Source organism: Xyrauchen texanus, chromosome 34 (genome assembly GCF_025860055.1).
Source record: "Xyrauchen texanus isolate HMW12.3.18 chromosome 34, RBS_HiC_50CHRs, whole genome shotgun sequence".
Classification (NCBI taxonomy): domain Eukaryota; kingdom Metazoa; phylum Chordata; class Actinopteri; order Cypriniformes; family Catostomidae; genus Xyrauchen; species Xyrauchen texanus.
The window spans coordinates 33,427,767-33,448,157 of record NC_068309.1 but is presented as its reverse complement, the minus strand read 5'-3'; the positions used below and the strand labels follow the sequence as shown (position 1 = coordinate 33,448,157).

At 40.0% G+C, this 20,391-nt stretch overlaps 1 protein-coding gene across 2 annotated transcripts in view; it reads right to left on the bottom strand.

Annotated features, from left to right (window-relative positions):
- Window positions 1-20,391, bottom strand: part of LOC127628137 (gamma-aminobutyric acid receptor subunit alpha-3-like) — a 305,412-nt gene that overhangs the window by 129,153 nt on the left and 155,868 nt on the right. For both annotated transcript variants that reach the window (XM_052104840.1, XM_052104841.1), the window contains exon 5: window positions 15,088-15,308. In XM_052104840.1, the coding sequence (XP_051960800.1) occupies window positions 15,088-15,308 (221 nt within the window). The remainder of the gene's footprint in view (window positions 1-15,087; window positions 15,309-20,391) is intronic.

Here is a 20,391-nt window from a genome sequence, read left to right as displayed (position 1 = left end):
GTAAAAGAAGAAATACTTTTACCAATATACTCTATATCATGAAATACACTGTCTGGCCAAAAAAAAAATCGCCATTGGGTTTAAATAAGCAGATACTTAAAGAGACTTTTTTCTGTCCAGGCAGTGTAGATTTCATTTACAGATGCCATTATATAAATGAAGCTCCTCACAGTCAGCCTTGATTTATTTATCCTGTGAGCAAAAGTGAACAAGAGTAATCAAGTGAGTAATATTCGGCTGGTCATGAGATCTCAAAATGGTGGCGCCCACAGCTACATGTAAAACAAACCAGCTTTTATTAGGTCACTGATACGACCACATGATTTATAAAATATATATATTTTTTTTTAATAATTATCAATTTCAATATGTTTATGACGCAACCCAACACAGACCTTCCAAAAGCATGTCTGACGCAGGTGTACATTGACGGCTCCTTAGACAAACACGAATTCGGTTTAGGCCAATGATTGGCTTATGATCAATAATATGGAAATAAACAATACCTTGTATTTTAAAGCCACTTTTGTATTGTCTTTTGTCTTTATTCATTATTATATATTGAGTTATTGTTATTTGAGGGGCTTTCTCAGCAAATATTTATGTATGTGATTAATTGCGATTAATTAATCGGCGTACCATGGAATTAATTTGATTAAAAATGTTAATTGATTGACAGCCCTAGTTAAAATGTATAGTCTTACACGTCATGCAAGGTAGTAAAAGTGTTTGGATGTCATGAGGTAGTATTATGTGAGGAAAAGTGAAAGTAAAAAGTTAAATTTGTCGTTTTACTCGTTATTTGTGTGAAATGAATTGTTGTTGTAATGCCTCTAGTGTTCATTTCACTAAGAAACTGTCACGTTGTTTCAACATTTCATATGAGACAAGTAAAATGTAGGTATAGTAACATGATTGTATAAGTTGGCATCTACATAGTACAATATTCTGAATAGATATATACTGTATATATAGATATCTAGATATAGACAGATTTTGAAAGTGCACAATTTTTTTTTTTTATTATTACAGTTATGCAAATGATAGAAATTATAGTGTGTGTGTGTGTGTGTGTGTGTGTGTGTGTGTGTGTGTGTGTGTGTTTTCAGGTTGTACAAAGCCCCATCCATTCCTTGACAGCTTTCATTAGATTTGAATTTGAAAGTTGCCTTTCATTTCAAATTTCACCCAAGAATTAATACAGAGCAATTTTAGCATTTTTTCACGCTTCCTACATGTGCACTGCGAATGTAGTCTGCATGTTGTTATAAGCAGTGCTCTCTGAAAGATGTGAGGAGGATGGTTCATTTGCCTTCTGTTGTTATTCAATAATGCTGCCCCAGGTTTCAAACAGACAGGATAAACAATGAACGCTCAAGCTCACTTTGTCTCCAAGCCAATGTTTAGCCTTGCAGAGGCATTCCTGACAAAAATAACCTTCTTTAAGTGTCAATAAAAAACAGCATTTTTCTTGCTCGTTTGACTCCACACAGACCATTTATGAAAACTAAGCTGCAAAAATCTCGCCCATGCAAAAATGCTAATTTTGCGTGTGAAGATGTCACGGCAGGTTTGATTTCGGTGATGACAAACACAATTGGTTCTTGCATGTGTTGTAACTGAGCGCAACATGGAAAGTTCAAAATACCCGAGCATGAATGAGATTTGAAAGCTATAATGGAGGGCAAGATTTTTAGTGAATAATGAAATATAAGACTTGGAAATAAAGTGCAAAAGTTGCAGGGATTACTTTCACTGTTCTTTTATGATCCGTATTTGTCTTTTTTGGAGCTCGACAGTCACTCGTTGCTTTAATGGTGTGCAGATCAGAGATTATTCATATTAATTTTGTTTGTATTCCATGGAAGAAAAGGTAATAATGGTCTGAAACAATATGACGGTGAGTAAATTATGACAGAATGTACATTTTGGGGTGAAATAGTCCCTTAAAATGGCACGGCACATGCATTAATGCAACTCTAGATGATTTGAGGCCAAACATCTCTACTAAGACGAAAATGACGACACATTTAACAGCTTAAAGTCTATTTGATTCTCATTCACCATGCACTGCAGTAGTTTATAATCAATGAAACAGAATGCTGTGGGCCAAAACAGCTGCAAAACACCCATGTTTCAATTAACAACTCATTTATGGAATTAAATGATTAAAGGGCACTGCTGGCGTTCCGTGTTACTAACTATAAAGCAAACAGACAAGCAACATTCCATTATCCTCCAGGACACTGGAATAGTCTCAGTAGTAAGTGGTGTTTTCCTAATGCAGAGGAACAAGTATTTGGTTCAGAGCGGTGGAAAGCAGGAGGTAAAGTTGATTTTATGCACTAAATATGAAAGATAGTATGAATTGAAGTTTAAAGGCCATATTTTACATGAGTGAAGTGTTTCATTTTTCAGTTTTCATTTATAATTTTAGTCAAGGTTTCTTGGCCCAAAACAGTCCTTATTTAAAAATCCTGAAGAGTGATCCACCAATCAGAGAATCACAGCAAAAAATGTGCACCAAAAGAGCTCTGCAGCGACCGGCCACTTCCATGACGCACTGTGAATGATGCAATCGAGTTGTTTACTCTCTCAAAATACTTTTACATTAGCATATATCTGAATATTTTGCAATATACTTTAATTATTTTGATTCTATACCTATAATAAACAACTTTAAACCAATACTTTTTATATTTGAAGTTGATTATTTAAAGTTGATTACGTCATCCGCAATGCTTCATGGGATTTTAGTTCCCTCATAAAAGACGCAGAGCACGGTTCGCATGAAAAATTACCAAACCGAACCCGAGACTACCTGTGTGAGGCGGTCTGAGTTCAGTTGCAATGGAACTATAGCGTGATTTACATGAATGTGAAAGCAACTCGGACTCGGGCACACTCATTCAGGAAGTAAAATAACCTGCGCATGCATTTTAGCCAATGACGACATCATTAGTTTCGACAACACATGAGGATCCACACATTCCTGAAAGTCCCATAAATGTAATGACACCACAAAGACATACAAGTACAATCAACTCTATAAATACTGTCTGTCTGTCTATACACCTTATAAATACTATATATAAATACTATTATAGGTTATAAATATAGGGTAAAATAGGAGATGATAGTGACGATAACAGCGTCGATAATCAGAAAAACGGTGTTTGTGAGCAGCAGCAAGCCACCTTCCCCTGGACATCTGATAAGTAACGCCATGAAGCACACATATATGCAGTTGTCGTTCACTCTGCTGTGAATAATGGCATCAAAATAACACAAAAACAAAAAGTTGCGTTGTGTTCACCATGCGTTTGTGATGACGTAATATGAACGCAAATGGACCGGGGTTTGATAGAATCAAGTGAGTGTGAAACCAGACCAACGATGCGGTTTGGGGGGGTTAAATGTGCCCAGTGTGAAAGCCCCCTTAAATAAAAGTGAATGGGGCCAATTTTTGGAAGGTTTAAAAGGAAGGAATGTGAAGCTTATAATTTTATAAAAGCACTTACATAAATTATTCTGTTACAAATATATTTATTTGAGTTATTAATTTGAGATTATTTGAGCTGTAAAGCTGTTTAAATGCTTTTTTACGGTTGTTTTAGGGTTTATGGCATTATGTCGTCATGGCGATGAAGTTATACAATTTAATAACTTTGCACTGAAAAGGTTAATAAGTGATTTTATCACTCTGAAATCATGTTTACATGCATATTATTTACATCCTCTGGCTACACTTTTGAAACTGAGTATTTTAACGTTTATGGACTGGCTCCCATTCACTTCCATTGTAAGTGCCTCACTGTAACCAATTTTTTTGATTCGGGTGGGGTGATTCGGTTTTCAGTAAATTAAATGATATCAGTTAGGTTATCATCATTTATATCAGCACAGGGAGTAAAACACTCACTGCCTATTTGACTTATACACATCAACATCAAATGTTGATGAAAATCATTCATCCAGGTTTGCCCAAGACCCAGTATGTCATAACAGATTATAATAACAGCCAGGGCACCTTTACTGTACTTCAGCTTCATTTAGAAAAGCTGTTGTGTTAGCATTTATTGTGACATGCTCTGTGCAAGCGAATAAAATTGATGATATCTATTTCAGACAAAACGCAATGGTGCCACCTGAAATGGATACCTTTATTTTTATTTTCTACAGGATATATTAAAATCTAGGTTTTATTAACGCTTTTGTAATGTCAACTTATTTTTACCATGCCAAAAATCTCACTTGAATGAGAGTCCTTGAGCCACGGAGTTTCTCAGAGCAGCAGTTTTTGCTATTAGTCACATTTGCAACTGCCTGACCCAACACACACTCTTCTTTAATGGATGAAAACACATTGTAGTCTCGGTAAAAAGGGGTTGGAACTGATCTGACTCGCAATGCAATGACACCCACCCACTATCTCGGCAAAGTGCCTGAAAAAGACTTGACACTGTAAGGAGGCAAGATTCCGTGCAATAATTGAGTTTCTCTCTTTTTCTCATAACTCAACACAAAGACACAAATGAGGCTTTACAATCCGCTACAGTAACCAGAACCAGACAGAACATCACACTTTAAAATAAACTTTTTTCCAAAGTGTGACATTGGCAAGTTCTTTACAGTTTTTGGTCACTTTGGTCACATTAACAAAGCATATCCAATGAGATGTTGTGACAACATGTATTTTAGAGGCTGCAAGGGCTCCATGTTTCCTGTCACAACGCAGTTATACTGTGGGAAGGCTGGAAGCCCCATTAGTTTCAGTTTTATTATTGTTAACACGGGATGCACTGAGAGAGTTGTGTGCTGATAACATTATCTGATCATTTACAACATCTGCTGATACAGATACAGATAGTTTGACCATTCTAAGATTTTATATGCTACCTTAATTACGCAACTTTATGTTTTTATTGAGAAATTGCACAATATGAAACAATGTGTTGTAAGGGCAGTATTCTTTTCCATTACAGCACCCAAAGAAACACAGTTTACAGCAATGAAAAGTAAATATACAAATAAAAAAAACAAAAAAAAAAAAAACAAAGACAAAACAGGGAATGTTAATATGATACTGTAAAATAAATGCCTGTGAATAATACCAAACATTTACACAACTTTGGAAGAAGTTTAAACAGTAACTTTATTCTCTAGGTAATAGTCTCAGTTATAAATAAACCACTGAAACAAAAATCACGTTCTTAACTCACATCAGGCCCGGCTTCTGACAGCTTTGCAAGGGTGGGCTGGGGGATATCATTGGTGGGCATTTGGGATGGGGGAGGGGTTACACAGACTACTAATTTAATGTCTTTAATTGGCGTAACGTGGCGTATTTGTCAAGATCATAAGACCCAATATAACTATATTTTACACTTTTTCCCCATATCAAAAATATATTGAAATGAATAAACTGATAAACATTGTATATACAGTACGCACTTAATTTGTTTACTAATTTTAACCACTAATAGTTCTAAACAACTATTATTAGCATTATATTAATTAATTTTCTCTTATAGCATAATTTCATGTACAGCTGCTTTGAAACAATGGCTGTTGTGAAAAGTGCTATACAAATAAATTTGACTTGACTCATAAGATTGAAGAAACAAAAAAAAGCAATACACTTTAAGATCAAATAGAATCACAGCCTTAATGCAAATTACAAAGACAAATTAGAGTCCCCACGAATGCAAGGATGGAATGGAGAGAAATAATATCAAGGAGGACAATAAGGATGGAGTGTTAGTTAATGAGTATGGCCTTTGTAGGGTAACAAAGGGTATTGATATTTTTTTTTTACCAAGAATGAATGGATGGAAAGTAATGCCATGTAAGCACCAAAGGTTGTTTTCATGTTAAAAATAGAGTAGTTTAAAAAGCAATGACAAACAATAAATAACAAACACTGTAAAAAGATGTATAAGACATGTAAGACACGTGGAGACAAATTCTCTCATCGACAACAGGGAAAACAGAAACACACAGCAGTACGGCGCGGGACAAGTTTTGATTGCTGATTGCAGGGATGATGAGAGCACGGAAACGGGAGAAAGAAATGACCCGTGTGATTCCCGCAAAATATAAATCTATTTAAAAATAAAACAGATTTATTTCATGTATTTAAGGTACAGAGTGTTAATTGTGCTCCATGCAGCAGGAAGTCCCTTAGGCCTTGTCCAAACTAATATGTTTTAGTTTGAAAACGCATCTTTTTCTCTCCGTTTTGGCCTTCCGTCCACACTGAGACGGCGTTTTTCTCAGCAAAAACTGAGCTTTTTGAAAACGCACTCCACAGTGGATACATTTGAAAACACCGTTTTCGCATTTTAGTGTGGACTGTGAAAACTGATATATCTGAAAATGTGATAGAGTCATGTGATCTATCTGAACAAAACAATCAAGGTGGCGGCCCGTGTTATAGCTGCGCTGTTGTACTTGATACTCATTTTGATAACGTTGTTAAAAAAGAAATGTTACTTTGTACAACCATCACATTGCGTTCCTTTAAAGGCGAAGGGAAGTTTACTCGGAATTGGTGTCCAATGACGGAACACAAGGACAATTGCATTTCAGACCGAACATGCAACGGGGATTTTCCGCATACGCAGTAACATGATTTAAGCGTTTTCATACGTTTCTGTGTGTACAAACAACTTTTGGAAAATGCTAGTGTGGACAGAGAGCGTTTCAAATGAAAACACAGTTATCAAATGTATCCGGATTAATGCCTTGTGCTATGGATGCTAACGCTTTATTAAAGAAAGGTACAAACAAAACTTTGAAAACAGCCAAAGGTCAGCCAGATTTTTGCAATGTTGGAGTTGTTTTTCTCACTCTACCTGTTAATGTTTTTTTCCTCAGATTGGGAATTGGAATAAAAATAGTCTATGTCTACCTTACAGGAGTGGGACTAAAAAATGTAACACTACCTGCAGGCTTTTGTGGGTGGGAGCAGGACAACACGTGAAAGTTGCAGGCGGGAGCGGGACAAAATATTTTGTTTTTTAAATTTGCGGGAGAGGGACAGAATCTCTCTGGAGCGGGTCTGAAAAATCCATCCCACATAGACCTCTACTTTATAATTCATGTCCAGTATTTCACACCTGCAGCACGATTTTGGGTAGCTGATGTGGAGGGAGATATTTGATAAGAGGGAGCCTGTGATACATTAACAGTAGCCACATTGTCACTGCACACTGAGACAGCACCAGGTTTCTTTATGGGCATTAAAAACGTATACATTACACCAAAATATCTCTTATTACCGTTCTCGCTCGCATAACGTCTCGGACTCTCTGGTTTGCAGCAGCCGCTTCTTGAGCGTGTCGTTGTTTACGGCAAATGACAAAAATAGAAAAACACTACACATTTCTGGTGCTGTTTTGTGATTGGTTGAGCAGTCTACAGCCCACCCTCAATGTTTGCAACACACAGGTTGCCCCATATTACTTTTAAGCAATGCCTAAACTGGAAAAATATATACTGTATATTTTATTTAAAACCATGTTTCCCATATGTTTGATTGGGTGGGCGAGACTCACGTTTGGGTAGGCTCACCCACCCCTGCCCAAGCCTACATCTGGCCACGACTCACATTAACTGAATTCTCGATGAAGCTTATCGCTTTTTAGCTGAAGCTGACTCCACTTTAGCTTTAACAAACTCATCATATTCTTAGATATGCCCAGTTTAAAGGGGTCATGAAATGCTCTTTTTTTATTTTTTTTATAGTTTTATTATCTTCCCTGAGGTTCACTAACAATGTTAGATGTTTTTTTTTTTTTTTTTTTTTGTAAAACATTCAGAATTTGTTTATATGTGATAACTTCCCACCCTGTCTCTGGCCCTCCTTCTGAAATGCTCAGTTTTGGCATAACAGCCACCATAAATCTAAAGCATGTTCTGATTGGCTAACAGTGTGAAGCCCCAAAAATTTATTTATTTATTTGTTATTATATTCTTTATATGAAGAGAATGAACATGCTCCACAACATTATAAAACTAAGTTTTAGTGTTTACACATAATGCACATCCAACACATTGCAAACTAATATATTAAACTGTTCATCTCAAACACAACTGTTAACGCCCTGTGTACACCAGATAGGAGAGTCGCATCGAGTCAAAAGCAATTGAACCCATTCAAATCAATGATGCTGTCTGACATGGAAGCATTCGTTTCAGTGCATTGCACTGACAGTAAACAGATGTCCCGATCCATTTTGCTCTGCACAAGCTCACGCTACTACTGCCAACAACACATATAAATGCTGTAGAAAGTTTGTATCGGCACGCCCGGTGTAGACAGCCTCAAGCCGTTGCGTTGCATCAAGGATGTCAGCACTATAAACTATTAAACAGTCATGATATTTGAAATATTCATGAAACGTTTACTCACGGTTTTAATCGGGTCCAAGTGTTTTTAACTGCCCCATCCTTCAATAACAGTTCATTTGCAAAGATTAAATCATATTATGACTGGTTCACAAGCAATCCAAGCATCTAAATCAATCCAGCGCATGTTTTCATACACCAACAATTAAAATAACGCAGATGGGCAAAAGAACACATGCATGATGCGTTTGTGCTCAAAACAGCAGCTGAATGAGAGAGAATAGCTTCTCCTGTTGAGAGTTGTAACTTGACACTGTGTCTTTTAAAATTGGCCTGAAATATGTATCAATTGGTCACAGACGTCTGTCTGTGCATGTTTAAATACGGAAATAATTAAAAGTAGTCCAGATGGGACCCCTTTGATGTTCAGGAATAGTGAGGCCACACTAGGCCTTGTTTGTCATTCACTCTCAATTTAAGAACTGAAGCACTAGTGGACGGGGCCAAGGTTGTGAAGAGTTTAAGCTGTAGAGGCACTCATGAATTAATATACCCCAAGAAGTCACGGAAGTAGAGAACAAGGCGTTTTTGCAGCTTGGTTTCAATAGATGCTTCTATTACATTGGGGATAAAGTTTTGAGTTATGAAATTTACAGTATGATTTTATATTAGAATGACCTCTTTTATCTGTAAAATATCAAGAAAAATGTTGTGTTAAAAGCTTTAACAATAGTTCCACCTTGTGAAATTCTAGTAGTGCAAGGCTTACATATTGCAATTGTGCATCACTGATACTGTCAACTTTTGATCAACTGGAAACAACCAGACAATGTCCGATTGGTTGGTTGTTTATACATACTTATTATATAAGTGCAGATAATTGCTTTTATTGTCCGATATCAGTGACTTTATATATCGGTGCATTGCTATATTTAACGATGCAAACAAAAACAAAAACTAAATTTAAATAAAAACCTTTTTGTTGACTGAGTAAAAAGTACGATTTACCTTATAATTAACTGCCAAAAATACTGTATATATTATGTTTAACAAGACATAATTGGACATTCCAATAAGTCCCTGTGTAACCAATTACATTTGATTATATTCTACTAAAACAGTTATATTTCCTCATATTTTTTATATCATGTACATTGGGATTTTCTGTGATGTTTATGAGTGATATTGTGCAATGTCTATACATATTTATTGGCCATTGCTCCTGAAAGGGCCAATCTTAAATTTAAGTCATCATGTGGCCTTTTATTTTACCACCCCTGTTCCTTTGGTGGTTAACAGTATATTTGAAAGATTTGTATAGTCCCAGTAGTACATTAACATTACAGGTTAGTGAACATTAAAATATACAGGCACCAAAATGACATCTCGTAATGCCTGAAACGTGGTCACAGTATTTTAACTGTGAACTTCTGGCAACCACAGCTGCCAGATTTTTATTGTATATTGAACATGATTTTTGACAGTGTATTAAACCCTTAATATCTTTAAGTATGGCTCATAAGGTTTTTGAATGCCTAAAAAAAAAGATAAGCACCAATGAATTTGGTGATGACTCCAAAATGGCCCAATAATTTGAGGGTTGCAAGCTATATAGGGTTGTAAATGATAACCAAAGCCAATTATGGTTCCACCAAAAGCTTTATTGTTTGTTTGTGAATTAGCCTCTGTAACATTTGCATACAGTGTGAGAAATATCCCCAAATGTACCACCTACTTATCTGATGCAATTATGTCCTAGCCCATAATGGTCCTGAAACATCAACTTTCTTGTCCCCACGAGCTCTGGCTAACAACTTCTCCACAACATGCTATCCCCATTGGCGAAAACAATGAGAGTGACAAGACTTCATTAAATTTCATCCAAATTCAAATGTTACTCTTAGCCGGGGGAGTGCTGCAGCCATATCAAATGAATTCATAAGAGTCCCAGGCTGGAAGAGAACAGAGCTCTATTGTCCTTCTAATACTATATCTAGTGTGCCCGTAAATGCCTTCACAAAGGGACTATTTCATGCACAACCTTCATTATCAGCACAATCCCTGTGGACAAGCCTTATTATGAATTGGAACGCTCCGCTTAGATTTGCAGGTTCTGATTAAGGCTTATGTGTCACGTAATTCAAATGCAGTGCTTGAGACGACAGGCCAGAGAAAGGGTGAATAAGTGATTCAATTATTTCTCGTGGAGGTTTAGCACCTAAAGTAAGTGATAGAAAAAGTGTATTAACTTGCAGCAAGAAAGTAATCACTCATTAAATCAATGGAAATGGACATTTTTTGACACTGTATCTTGCATGAAAAATCATAGTTAAAATGCAATGAATCCCGACGGGAGCTACTGTGCATTATAAATGAGCAAATGTTACCGCTCTCTCTGGTAAGCAAAGTCTTTCCCTTAAGGTAAAAGGATCTCATGAATATTGGTGGGTTATGTACAGTATGTACTTCATACAGTATGTGAAATTCCTGTATGTTTAATGCAACAGGAAATACCACATTACCGTTAAACACGGAGGGCGGCAGAGTCAGCATAGACTTGACTTTACTACTTTAATCAATTGCATTGAGTTCCTTAGGGCTTGGATAACATTTTAGCATTGATCTGTGAATGTTCTTATATAAAGTGCCTTCTCACAATCGTTTTTGCAGCACTTCTAGAATTGCCATTCCTCACACAGTCAATACATTTGTAGTAATATAATGATATACTGCCCTTTTTCTGTAAGTTGATAGATATTTATACATTTTATGATGAGGTTAAAGGTTTGGACAGATAAATTCCCATCCTGGCTTGGAGATAAATGTTAGCCATCTCTCACAGTGGCTGTGCATGGGCAGCCCAGGTTCTGTGTTAAAATGGCCAGCTGAATTACTTTACTCTGGTTCTGACAGTTGGCCACATTGCTCCAGACAGCTCCTGGCCAAGCCAGTAACAATTTAATTCCCAGACTCATTCATCAGGCAATTGAGGAATAATACAATACAGCGTCTGAGACCATCAATCTGCGCATCTTATCACGTGGCTTGTTGAGCGCGTTACCGCGGAGACATAGCGCACGTGGAGGCTTCACCCTATTCTCTGCGGCCTCCACACACAGCTCACCACATGCCTCACCGCGAGTGAGAATCATATTATAGCAATCATGAGGAGGTTACCCCATGTGACTCTACCCTCCCTAGCAACCACACCAATTTGGTTGCTTAGGAGACCTGGCTGGATTCACTCAGCACACCCTGGATTCGAACTTGCGACTCCAGGTGTGTTAGTCAGTGTCTTTACTCACTGAGCTACCCAGGCCCCCCAAAGCACTATTTAAACCTCTTTGAAGCCCCCATCCTCCGTAAATAATAACTTATTAGATATGCAGAAATTATAAGTGACATTTTCAATCAGAACGACAACAAAAGAACTGTAGGCCAATATCTTAGTTTTTCCGATAACTGATATTTCCAAAAAGCAACTATTGGCACAGATGAATCAGTAAAACCGATATATTAGTGGGCCTCTGGTCTATAGATTTGTTCACACATACAGTCTTTTCTGTAAATTTAGTGCCATTTTTTCATTTAGAAGTCATGCCTGGACTGGGACCATTGTTGAAATGAAACCAGCTCCAGCAATTTGCCGTAATAAGAAATTGTAATATAGCAGGAAAAGTTTTGTTTTGATGCTTTGTGTCTTGTCTAGCAGGAAACTCTCTGGATGGGAAAAGTCTTGCGAGACCTTCGCATGCAACATTCATACACTTTGTTTGTTGTGACCCTAAACCTGACCCTAACCCTAAATTTTGCTACTGCAAATGTGACTCTCGCGAGACTTTTCCGGCCAGAAAGTTCCCTTCTAGACATGACTGTTGCTATGTGTGAACAAAGCCGTAAGATTAACGGTTTGAACATATAAAAGTTTAGCACACTTGGACGTAATAAGTCTGCTGTTGAAGAGTTTAAGAGAAATTACAAAGTTCTGAGGGATCTGACGGAATTACTAAATAAAAATTATGCTTTTCAGTCCCAGCATGGCAGGTCAAATACAGTGGTCTTCATCATTCTCAGCGATGTTGCGCTTAAAATTGGACCGCAAGATCAGAATTGCGAGTGCAAATTGTGTTCAGCAGTGATTTTGTGGGCGCGTTTGCACAGTTGCTTTATCTGCATAATTCCTTTAGTGAATCTGGTGCAAAACGAGCGCAGAATGGAGAACGCGGAAAAATGTAGGTTTTAATGAGCGCAATTAATTCTCGGTGAATATGCCCTGCAATAACGATTAGCAAATCAGCACTGAAACTTTAAATGAAGTCATTGCCATTCCTTTCCACACAAATACGCCTTAATGTAAATTAGGTTTATTGATGATTGCGCTTAATTCACTAAACTCCGTTGCCTGATCTGCATAATTCCATTAGTGAATTGGCCGCTAAACAAGCGCAGTTAGCAAGTGCAAAAAAAAAAAAAACTAATCTTTTATCAGGTGCAATTCATTCTTAGTGAATGAATTGCACCTGATAAATTCATTCTTAGTGAATCTGCCACCTGAAAGAGCTTCTCTTCATCTCAGAGGATGAAAAAAATTGTTGGCAATAGTTAGAGATTGTCTTACTTATGGAGACAAAACAGAGAGCTGTTGCATGTGTGAATAACAGATGAGGTACGTTTACAGATAAATGTAATCCCGCAATTTTTCTACAGTTTAACAGGTTTGTTGTGGCTTATGACTCCATGTACCTTTTCCAGCTCTTCTGGAGACAAAGTACTGGAGACATGGGGAAGTATTTGTTTGCAGTTTGACAATCTGTTGTCCACCTGAATACCAAGAATACCTACATAAAGCACTTTATAAAAGTTGGGGGGAGAAGAAGAGAGGATTGAGAGAATACATGCTTCATGTGCATCTCAGTCTGTGCTGGAGGTTATTGCAGAAAAACAATGCAACTTTAAGCAGCTTGCATAATAATTTTTTTATAATACATTGGTTCAATGTTTGGTTGCATGTAACACCCAAACTATACTGAAAGCATGTGACACATTGCGACATGAAAAAAATATATTGCACGTTTGTAAACACATGGTGTAGGAACATGTTTTAACAGGTCACTTGCATCCATTGTAGATTGGATGCGGACATTATAGACCATTTCAAATATGTAATCATCAATAACAAACAAATTACAATGCTACTGCACATGTCTGGTCCTGAAGCATTTCCAGTAGCAACTGAGAACTGTCAAAACAAAATGACTACCACATACTTTTTGAATCTAGCTAAACAGAAGGAATAAGATATATGCAAACACTACAAATAATCAATGAGACTATATCTATCAAACTTAGAATTAGTTGGCAAAAAAATCTTTTCACCTATCAGAGATAAAATGTGTGCTATGCACTTTATTAGGAACACCTGTACACCTACTTATTCATGCAATTATCAGCCAATCATGTGATGGAAGTGCAAGGCAATAAACAATGCGGATACGGGTCAGGAGCTTCAGTTAATGTTCACATCAACCATCAGAATGGGGAAAAAAAAATTGATCTCAGTGATTTCAGCCATGGCATGATAGTTGGTACCAGATGGGCTGGTTTGAGTATTTTTGTAACTGCTGATCTCCTGGGATTTGCACACACAACAGTCTCTAGAATGATACCAAAACCAAAAAAACATCCAGTGAGTGGCAGTTCTGCGGACTGAAATGCCTTGTTGATGAGAGATGTCAACGGAGAATGGCCAGAAAGGTTTAAGCTGACAGAAAGGCTATGGTGGTTGTAGTGAGCAGAATAGCATCTCAGATTGCACAACATGTCAAAACATGAAGCGGATGTGCTAGAAGAGCAGAAGACAAAATTGGGCACTTTATTAGGTCCATAGTTACAGTAATTAAGTGCTGAATTGGTGTACAGTATATCCTACAGTTGTCAATACGTATTAAGCAGTCTCGCTTCAGTGCTGCAGTCCGTGTGTCCATTTGCGTTTTGATGTTGGAAATGTAAACTCTTTATGTTTCGTTAGTTTCATGCATCAAAGGATTTATGGAGTATCCAGCCACCGAACAACATGTCAAAATTATTTGACAATCATGTAAATGTTACCGCTATGAATCACTATGAATGAAGGGCCTCCTGCTGTTGTTTTGAATGAGTTTGACAACTAACCAAAAATGTTCATGGAAAAAAGATGTCACTTCCCATACCATTATGAAATTGTCTATATTAGACATTAAGTTGTTCGACATGCATCAAGCACTTGAAAAATGGAAAATGGCGTTCCACTGTGGATGAAAGGCATAAATAGGTTTAAAATGAAAACGTATTAAGGCCAAAGCATACTGTGGGTTTCCACTTGTTGCTATGTCTGGCCCACAGTAATCATGTCTTTAATTCCTGCTTGTTTGTGTTGTCTACGCAAATGCTTGGTACTGACTGTACTAAAAGTGTGTCACAAAGCAGTCGTTGTGCAACTGCGTCGAACGCATCCGTATGGGCAAGCGGTTTAAAGAGTATACTTTGAAAGTGCATTCGATTGTGTATTAAACAAAGTATACCATAGCCTATAGTGCAGATAGGGCCTCTGTTTTCTGAGCAAAGTTGAGTCAAACCCATCTGTCAAAGGACAGATCAGAGTCTTAAGGGTCCCAATTTCGGTCATAACTCAATTTTCACAAAATGCTTAGTTACTGTGTTTTGTCTTTGCAGAACAAAGTTGGCAGTAGACTGTACCTCATTGTATAAAGAAGTGTTCCATTGTCAACCAGTCGCAGAAGTTTATTGGGTGTCGTCATATTGTGCGCTACCGACTTCTTCCCATTGTGGAAGAAAGTATCTGGTGTCCAGATCTTGCTGGCGAGCAGGTTGTTAAGAGGAAGAACCTGCATAGGTCCATCAAACTTCAGCCTTTCATCCCGCCAACTCTGCCGGAAGAACACATCAATCGTGTACTCCTAAAGGAGAAAAAACACAATGAGTCAAGACTCGCTGACAGCTCTTTAAAACTTCCCTCCCTGCTCGTCTGATCTAATGCCCTCTTAGTGAGCAAGCCTGCGGTGGTGTGTGAAGCTCACCACCAATCTCTGGAAATTACTCAAGAGTGGGTAAAAGACTCAGAGTTTTGCTCAGTCCTAACAGTCAACAGATTTTCCTGTTTGGCTGTCCTTGATTGGTTGAGATGCTTTTCTCAGTCGTATACACTTCAATAATTCATTGCACTTTAAGGAGAGAAGCAGCCTTGTTGGTTGATCCTTAAGGCTCCTTCAAAATTCAAATGACTGCGTTTTCACAGCTGTCGCTGGAGGGATAAAACAAGTCTTTTCCAAGAGTTATCTCTCTGGCCATATTGCAAACATGGAACAAGGGACACTGTCCTCAATAAACCTCCGCTTAGTTGGTAGGAGGAACCATCTCAAAACCACATGTTTCCTCTCCAGTGATGAGTATCGCTCACGTTTAAAGACCTCAGACGGTACCATCATTGACACAATTCTCCACAGGAACAAACATCAAAAGCATTCTTATTTACTTAATATTGCTTTTTATTTCCAAGTCATTTAATGTCATGAATAAAAATAATGGGTATCTAAGTTCTCTGTGAGCTGAAGCTGAATCCGTTTAAATCTTTAGAGCGTTATTGCATTAATCACTAAGAAAGGTCTGAAGCTTGTAGCTGAGTTTGCCTTGGCAAACAATTACAGGATATGCCATTTTTTTGTTGTTGTTGTGCAAAACCAACTGAGTGCTATGAGGTTTTTGTCATGCTTCAAAAGGTTCAATTTTCTGGAAAGATACTTGGGAAGCAACAGATGGAAATCTATGTTGCCCAGTCAATCAGAAATGTCAAGGCGCTCTCAAATGAAGGCATGAAACAAGTCAGATAAAACCATTCATTACAAATGCCTTCTAGGCTTTAGCACAATTTCAGGAAACCACAGGCAAAATATACTGACTGTTTCTCGTTGAATGTCAGTTTGTGTTTGGATTTAAAGCATGTATATTCTACCCATGCGGTTTCTGTATATTATTTATTTAGTAAGTTTCAGACTTCAATCTGAAGTTGGTTTCAGATTAAAATTATGCGGGCACTTATGTTGCCAAGATGCAATCTGGACTCCATGTGAAGTAATAAACAAAGTGAAAGCTGAAATCAGATGAAATTTACATCAGAGAGCATAGAAATAAGTTCAAGAGGTGTTTGTAGCCTAAAAATGAGCTATATATTCTCTGCAATGCTCTAAAAGAAACAATTTTTAATGTGTACAAATGCATTACAGCTATTGTATGAATGTAAAAGCAATGCAGGAATAGTGTTTGAGTAGCACAAGCATTTTAAGAAATAGGTAGGTTTTTTTTTTCTTTCACAGGTTTGATGGAGAGGATAGAATGCATTCTGTTTTGAATGACAAGCTTTTAAGTCTCTTTAGGCCATGCACATTAAAAATAACACACAAAAGTTGAAATTCCATGGTGATGGCCCTAAATGGATATATTTTATTGTCAGAAAGTACTTAAGATTACCTACACTTTTCTCAGCCTGGAAACTGTGCTAGCCTTTGTTTAAGTTCAGCACAGAAACTCTAAAAAACTCAACAGCATCCTCAGGCAACCATTTCTCAGGCTGTACTGAATTATGACGTGAACATATGACAATTCACCTGTAGTCCCAATGTTGTTGCATGGCGTTTGTATCCTGAGATGATCTGATATAATTTACAATGTTCATAGATGGCACTATTCTTGCAAATTGTTCCGAGATGACAGCGAAGTAGTGAGAATTACAGAAAATAGTGAGAATTGGTCATATGCGCGTGTTCCGCGACACACGCTCGTGCTATCACACAAACACATACACAAGAGATACCCTCAAAAACAAGACACATATATAAGCTACTAGGTCCAAAAGTGCTTCAGTGAGAAAGCATTACAATCTATGAGTACCCCCGTCAATGTCTTCTTTCTAGCAAGTCAGTCCACCGTCGGCCATCTTTGGAACGCTCTCGGAAAGTTACGTTCCATCATGAAAGTGCAGTTCCTATCTACTTGAATGGGGGAACACAGATATCTCAAAAACGGTTGGTCAAGATTACTATCAAAGAACATATTTCAAATCATCAGTAAAATCTGATAGCACTGGAGTCATAAATTGTGCTTCTTTACCTCAGATTACACCCAAAAAAACTGCAATTTTCCCAGCGTGTACAGCTAATGAACATTACGGCGGAGCGGCCCACGGGTACACGGCGGTCCCCCAGGTGGACAGAGCGGTTGCGATTCACCTGTGCCCCGAGAACGCCACCATCTGGTGGGGTTGCCCTGTGCGGGGAGCCTGTAGGCCTGTAGGATGACGTCCAAGGCCTGTAGGACTTCCAAAGCTGCTTCCGCCCTGCATGCCATGAACCTCCTGCAAGTCCACCAGGCCAAGGCTCTTAAAAATCTGCACTTGAGTAGTCCTGATCCCGACATGCTGCAGGAACTGCACTCAGCGACCGACCTCGCCCTCAGGTTCACGATCACTCGGTCACAGCGCGGTCACTCGGGCAGGCGATGGCCACTCTTCAGGAACGTCATCTGTGGCTGAACATGGTCGAGATGCGCGAAGTAGACAAGACACGCTTCTTCCACACACCTGTCTCCCAGTTCGGCCTTTTCGGCGACACCGTCGAGGACTTCGCCAGCAGTTTTCAGCGGTGAAAAAGCAGACGGAGGCCATATCTCACATCATGCCTCGCCGCATCTCCAGTACGGGCCGTGCCCCATCTGCCCACCGAGGGCGTCCTCCTGCGGCACCTAAGAAACACAACACCGCCTCAACCCGGGCCCAGCTCTCAGCCCCAGCGTCGAGCACCCCGCAGGCGGCGCACGCCCCCATCTCACGAACCCCTTTGAGGACCCGGAAGGCTCCCAAGCGTTCCTGAGACGGACGACCCAGGGACCAAGATGTTTGCTCCGGAGCTGGTAAGCAGACCACTCCGTCCCCCAGTGGAGGGCCGGGAGGAGAATTTTCAGTTAAGTTAATTTACTTTGCCGCACCCCCTTCGGGCAGCGGTACCCACATTCTCAATAAAAAAGCAATTCTCTATGTCTCTGAACCTGGCCCGCAATGCCGTTCTCACGGCACTCTGCCACAACACCTCAACAGTCCCGGGACATTGGACGCAGACCTCTCGCCTCCAGCCGGGCGGTTCTGACTAGTCTAGAGGACGCCTCCGCGGGACCTCCTCCTCAGTCACTAACCCGCCCCCCGCCGGGTGTGCTGAGCAAGGTAAGTGCTTCGAGTCTTCTCTCAGCACCAGAGCCCCGGGACGCGTTTTTGCCTCCCGACGCTGCATTATCCACTCCGCCCCGCTGCGAAGCCCCGCTGCTTACGTCAAAAATAATCGTCCCCTTAGTGCCCCTAGCACGGAGCTTGGACACGTGGCTCTTGCTTCCCAATCCGTCATGCTGCCTGGCCAGGACCATTCGACTCGGTTATGCAATTCATAACCGTTCTCCGGGAAACCAGGTTGCTACATGACAAGGCTGCTATTTATATAAATAAATAAATAAATATGTACTCTGTTTGTGCCTCACGCAACAAAGTGAATTTGCACTCTGTTCGCTGCCATCTGCTTCAAACAGTGTACTCGATGCACTCACATCGAGCTCCGTGCTAGGGGAACTAAGGGGACGATTATTTTTGACGATCCAAGATGGCGGCGTGGTAGCACACAGCGGCCACTCCGGATCCACAATGGTGCTATTTTTGTTAAAAAAGCCCGACTTTTGCAACACATGGACATCGGAGCAACCGGTGTTCGTGTCTACCATCGCCAGACACTACTGAAATATAAGACTCATGCAAAAACCAAGCTGCATGATGACCTGCAGGAGGTGCTACGCGTACACGGCTTGCTGCGGAGACCAGGCCTCCAGCCCTCGGCATCGCCTGATGCCGGTGGCCGGGGGAGAGGACGTCGTAAGCGGTGTGCGAAAGCGAAGCGCGAAAGAGGGCGGGGTCCATGCTAGGCTAAAACAAACCCTAGCCGGCCGGCTCTCCCGTCTATCCTGCTCTCAAATGTTTGCTCCCTGGACAATAAACTGGACTATATCCGACTCCAGCAGGCTACGCAGCGTGAGTTTAGAGACTGCTGCGTCTTTGTTTTCACGGAGACGTGGCTCAGCGACAGAGTTCCGGATGCCGCCATTCAGCTAGACGGGCTCACCTCGTTTCGTGCCGACAGAAATACAGCTCTCTGCGGTAAGACTCGCGGTGGTGGCTTGTGTGTTTACATCAACACGGAATGGTGCAAGAACTCTATGCTAGTCTCTAGTTACTGTTCATCGCTGTTGGAGCTTGTGACTGTTAGATGCAGACCTTTTTATCTACTGCGGAATTCACCACTGTTTGCATAACCGAGTTTACATTCCCCAGCGCTAACGCTAAGGAAGCGCACTGTGAACTGTATGGGGCTATGAGCTGAACTGCAGAACGCTCACCCCGACGGACTGTTTATTGTCGCCGGAGATTTCAACCATGCAAATCTCAAGACAGTGCTCCCTAAATTCCATCAGTATGTGGACTTTGCAACGAGAGGGGCTAAGCGCTTGATCTTGTTTACACAAACATCCCAGGCGCGTGCCGGCGGAGCCCCGCCCCCACCTCGGCTACTCAGACCACATCTCTGTTATGTTAATTCCAGCATACAGACCGCTCGTCAGACGCACAAAACCGCTTCAGAAGCAGGTGAAAACCTGGCCAGCAGGAGCCATCTCTGCTCTTCAGGACTGTTTTGAGTGTACTGACTGGCACATGTTCAGGGAGGCTGCAACATATGGCGATTCTACCAACTTGGAGGAATACACAGCATCAGTGACCAGCTACATCAGCAAGTGCATTGATGATGTCACTTTCTCCAAGACCATCACCACACGCTCCAACCAGAAGCCGTGGATGACTGCGGAGGTGCGCACGCTGCTGAGGTCCCGAGACTCCGCCTTCAGAGCAGGCGATAAGGCAGCCCTAAGAACAGCTAGGGCCAAACTGTCACGGGCAAT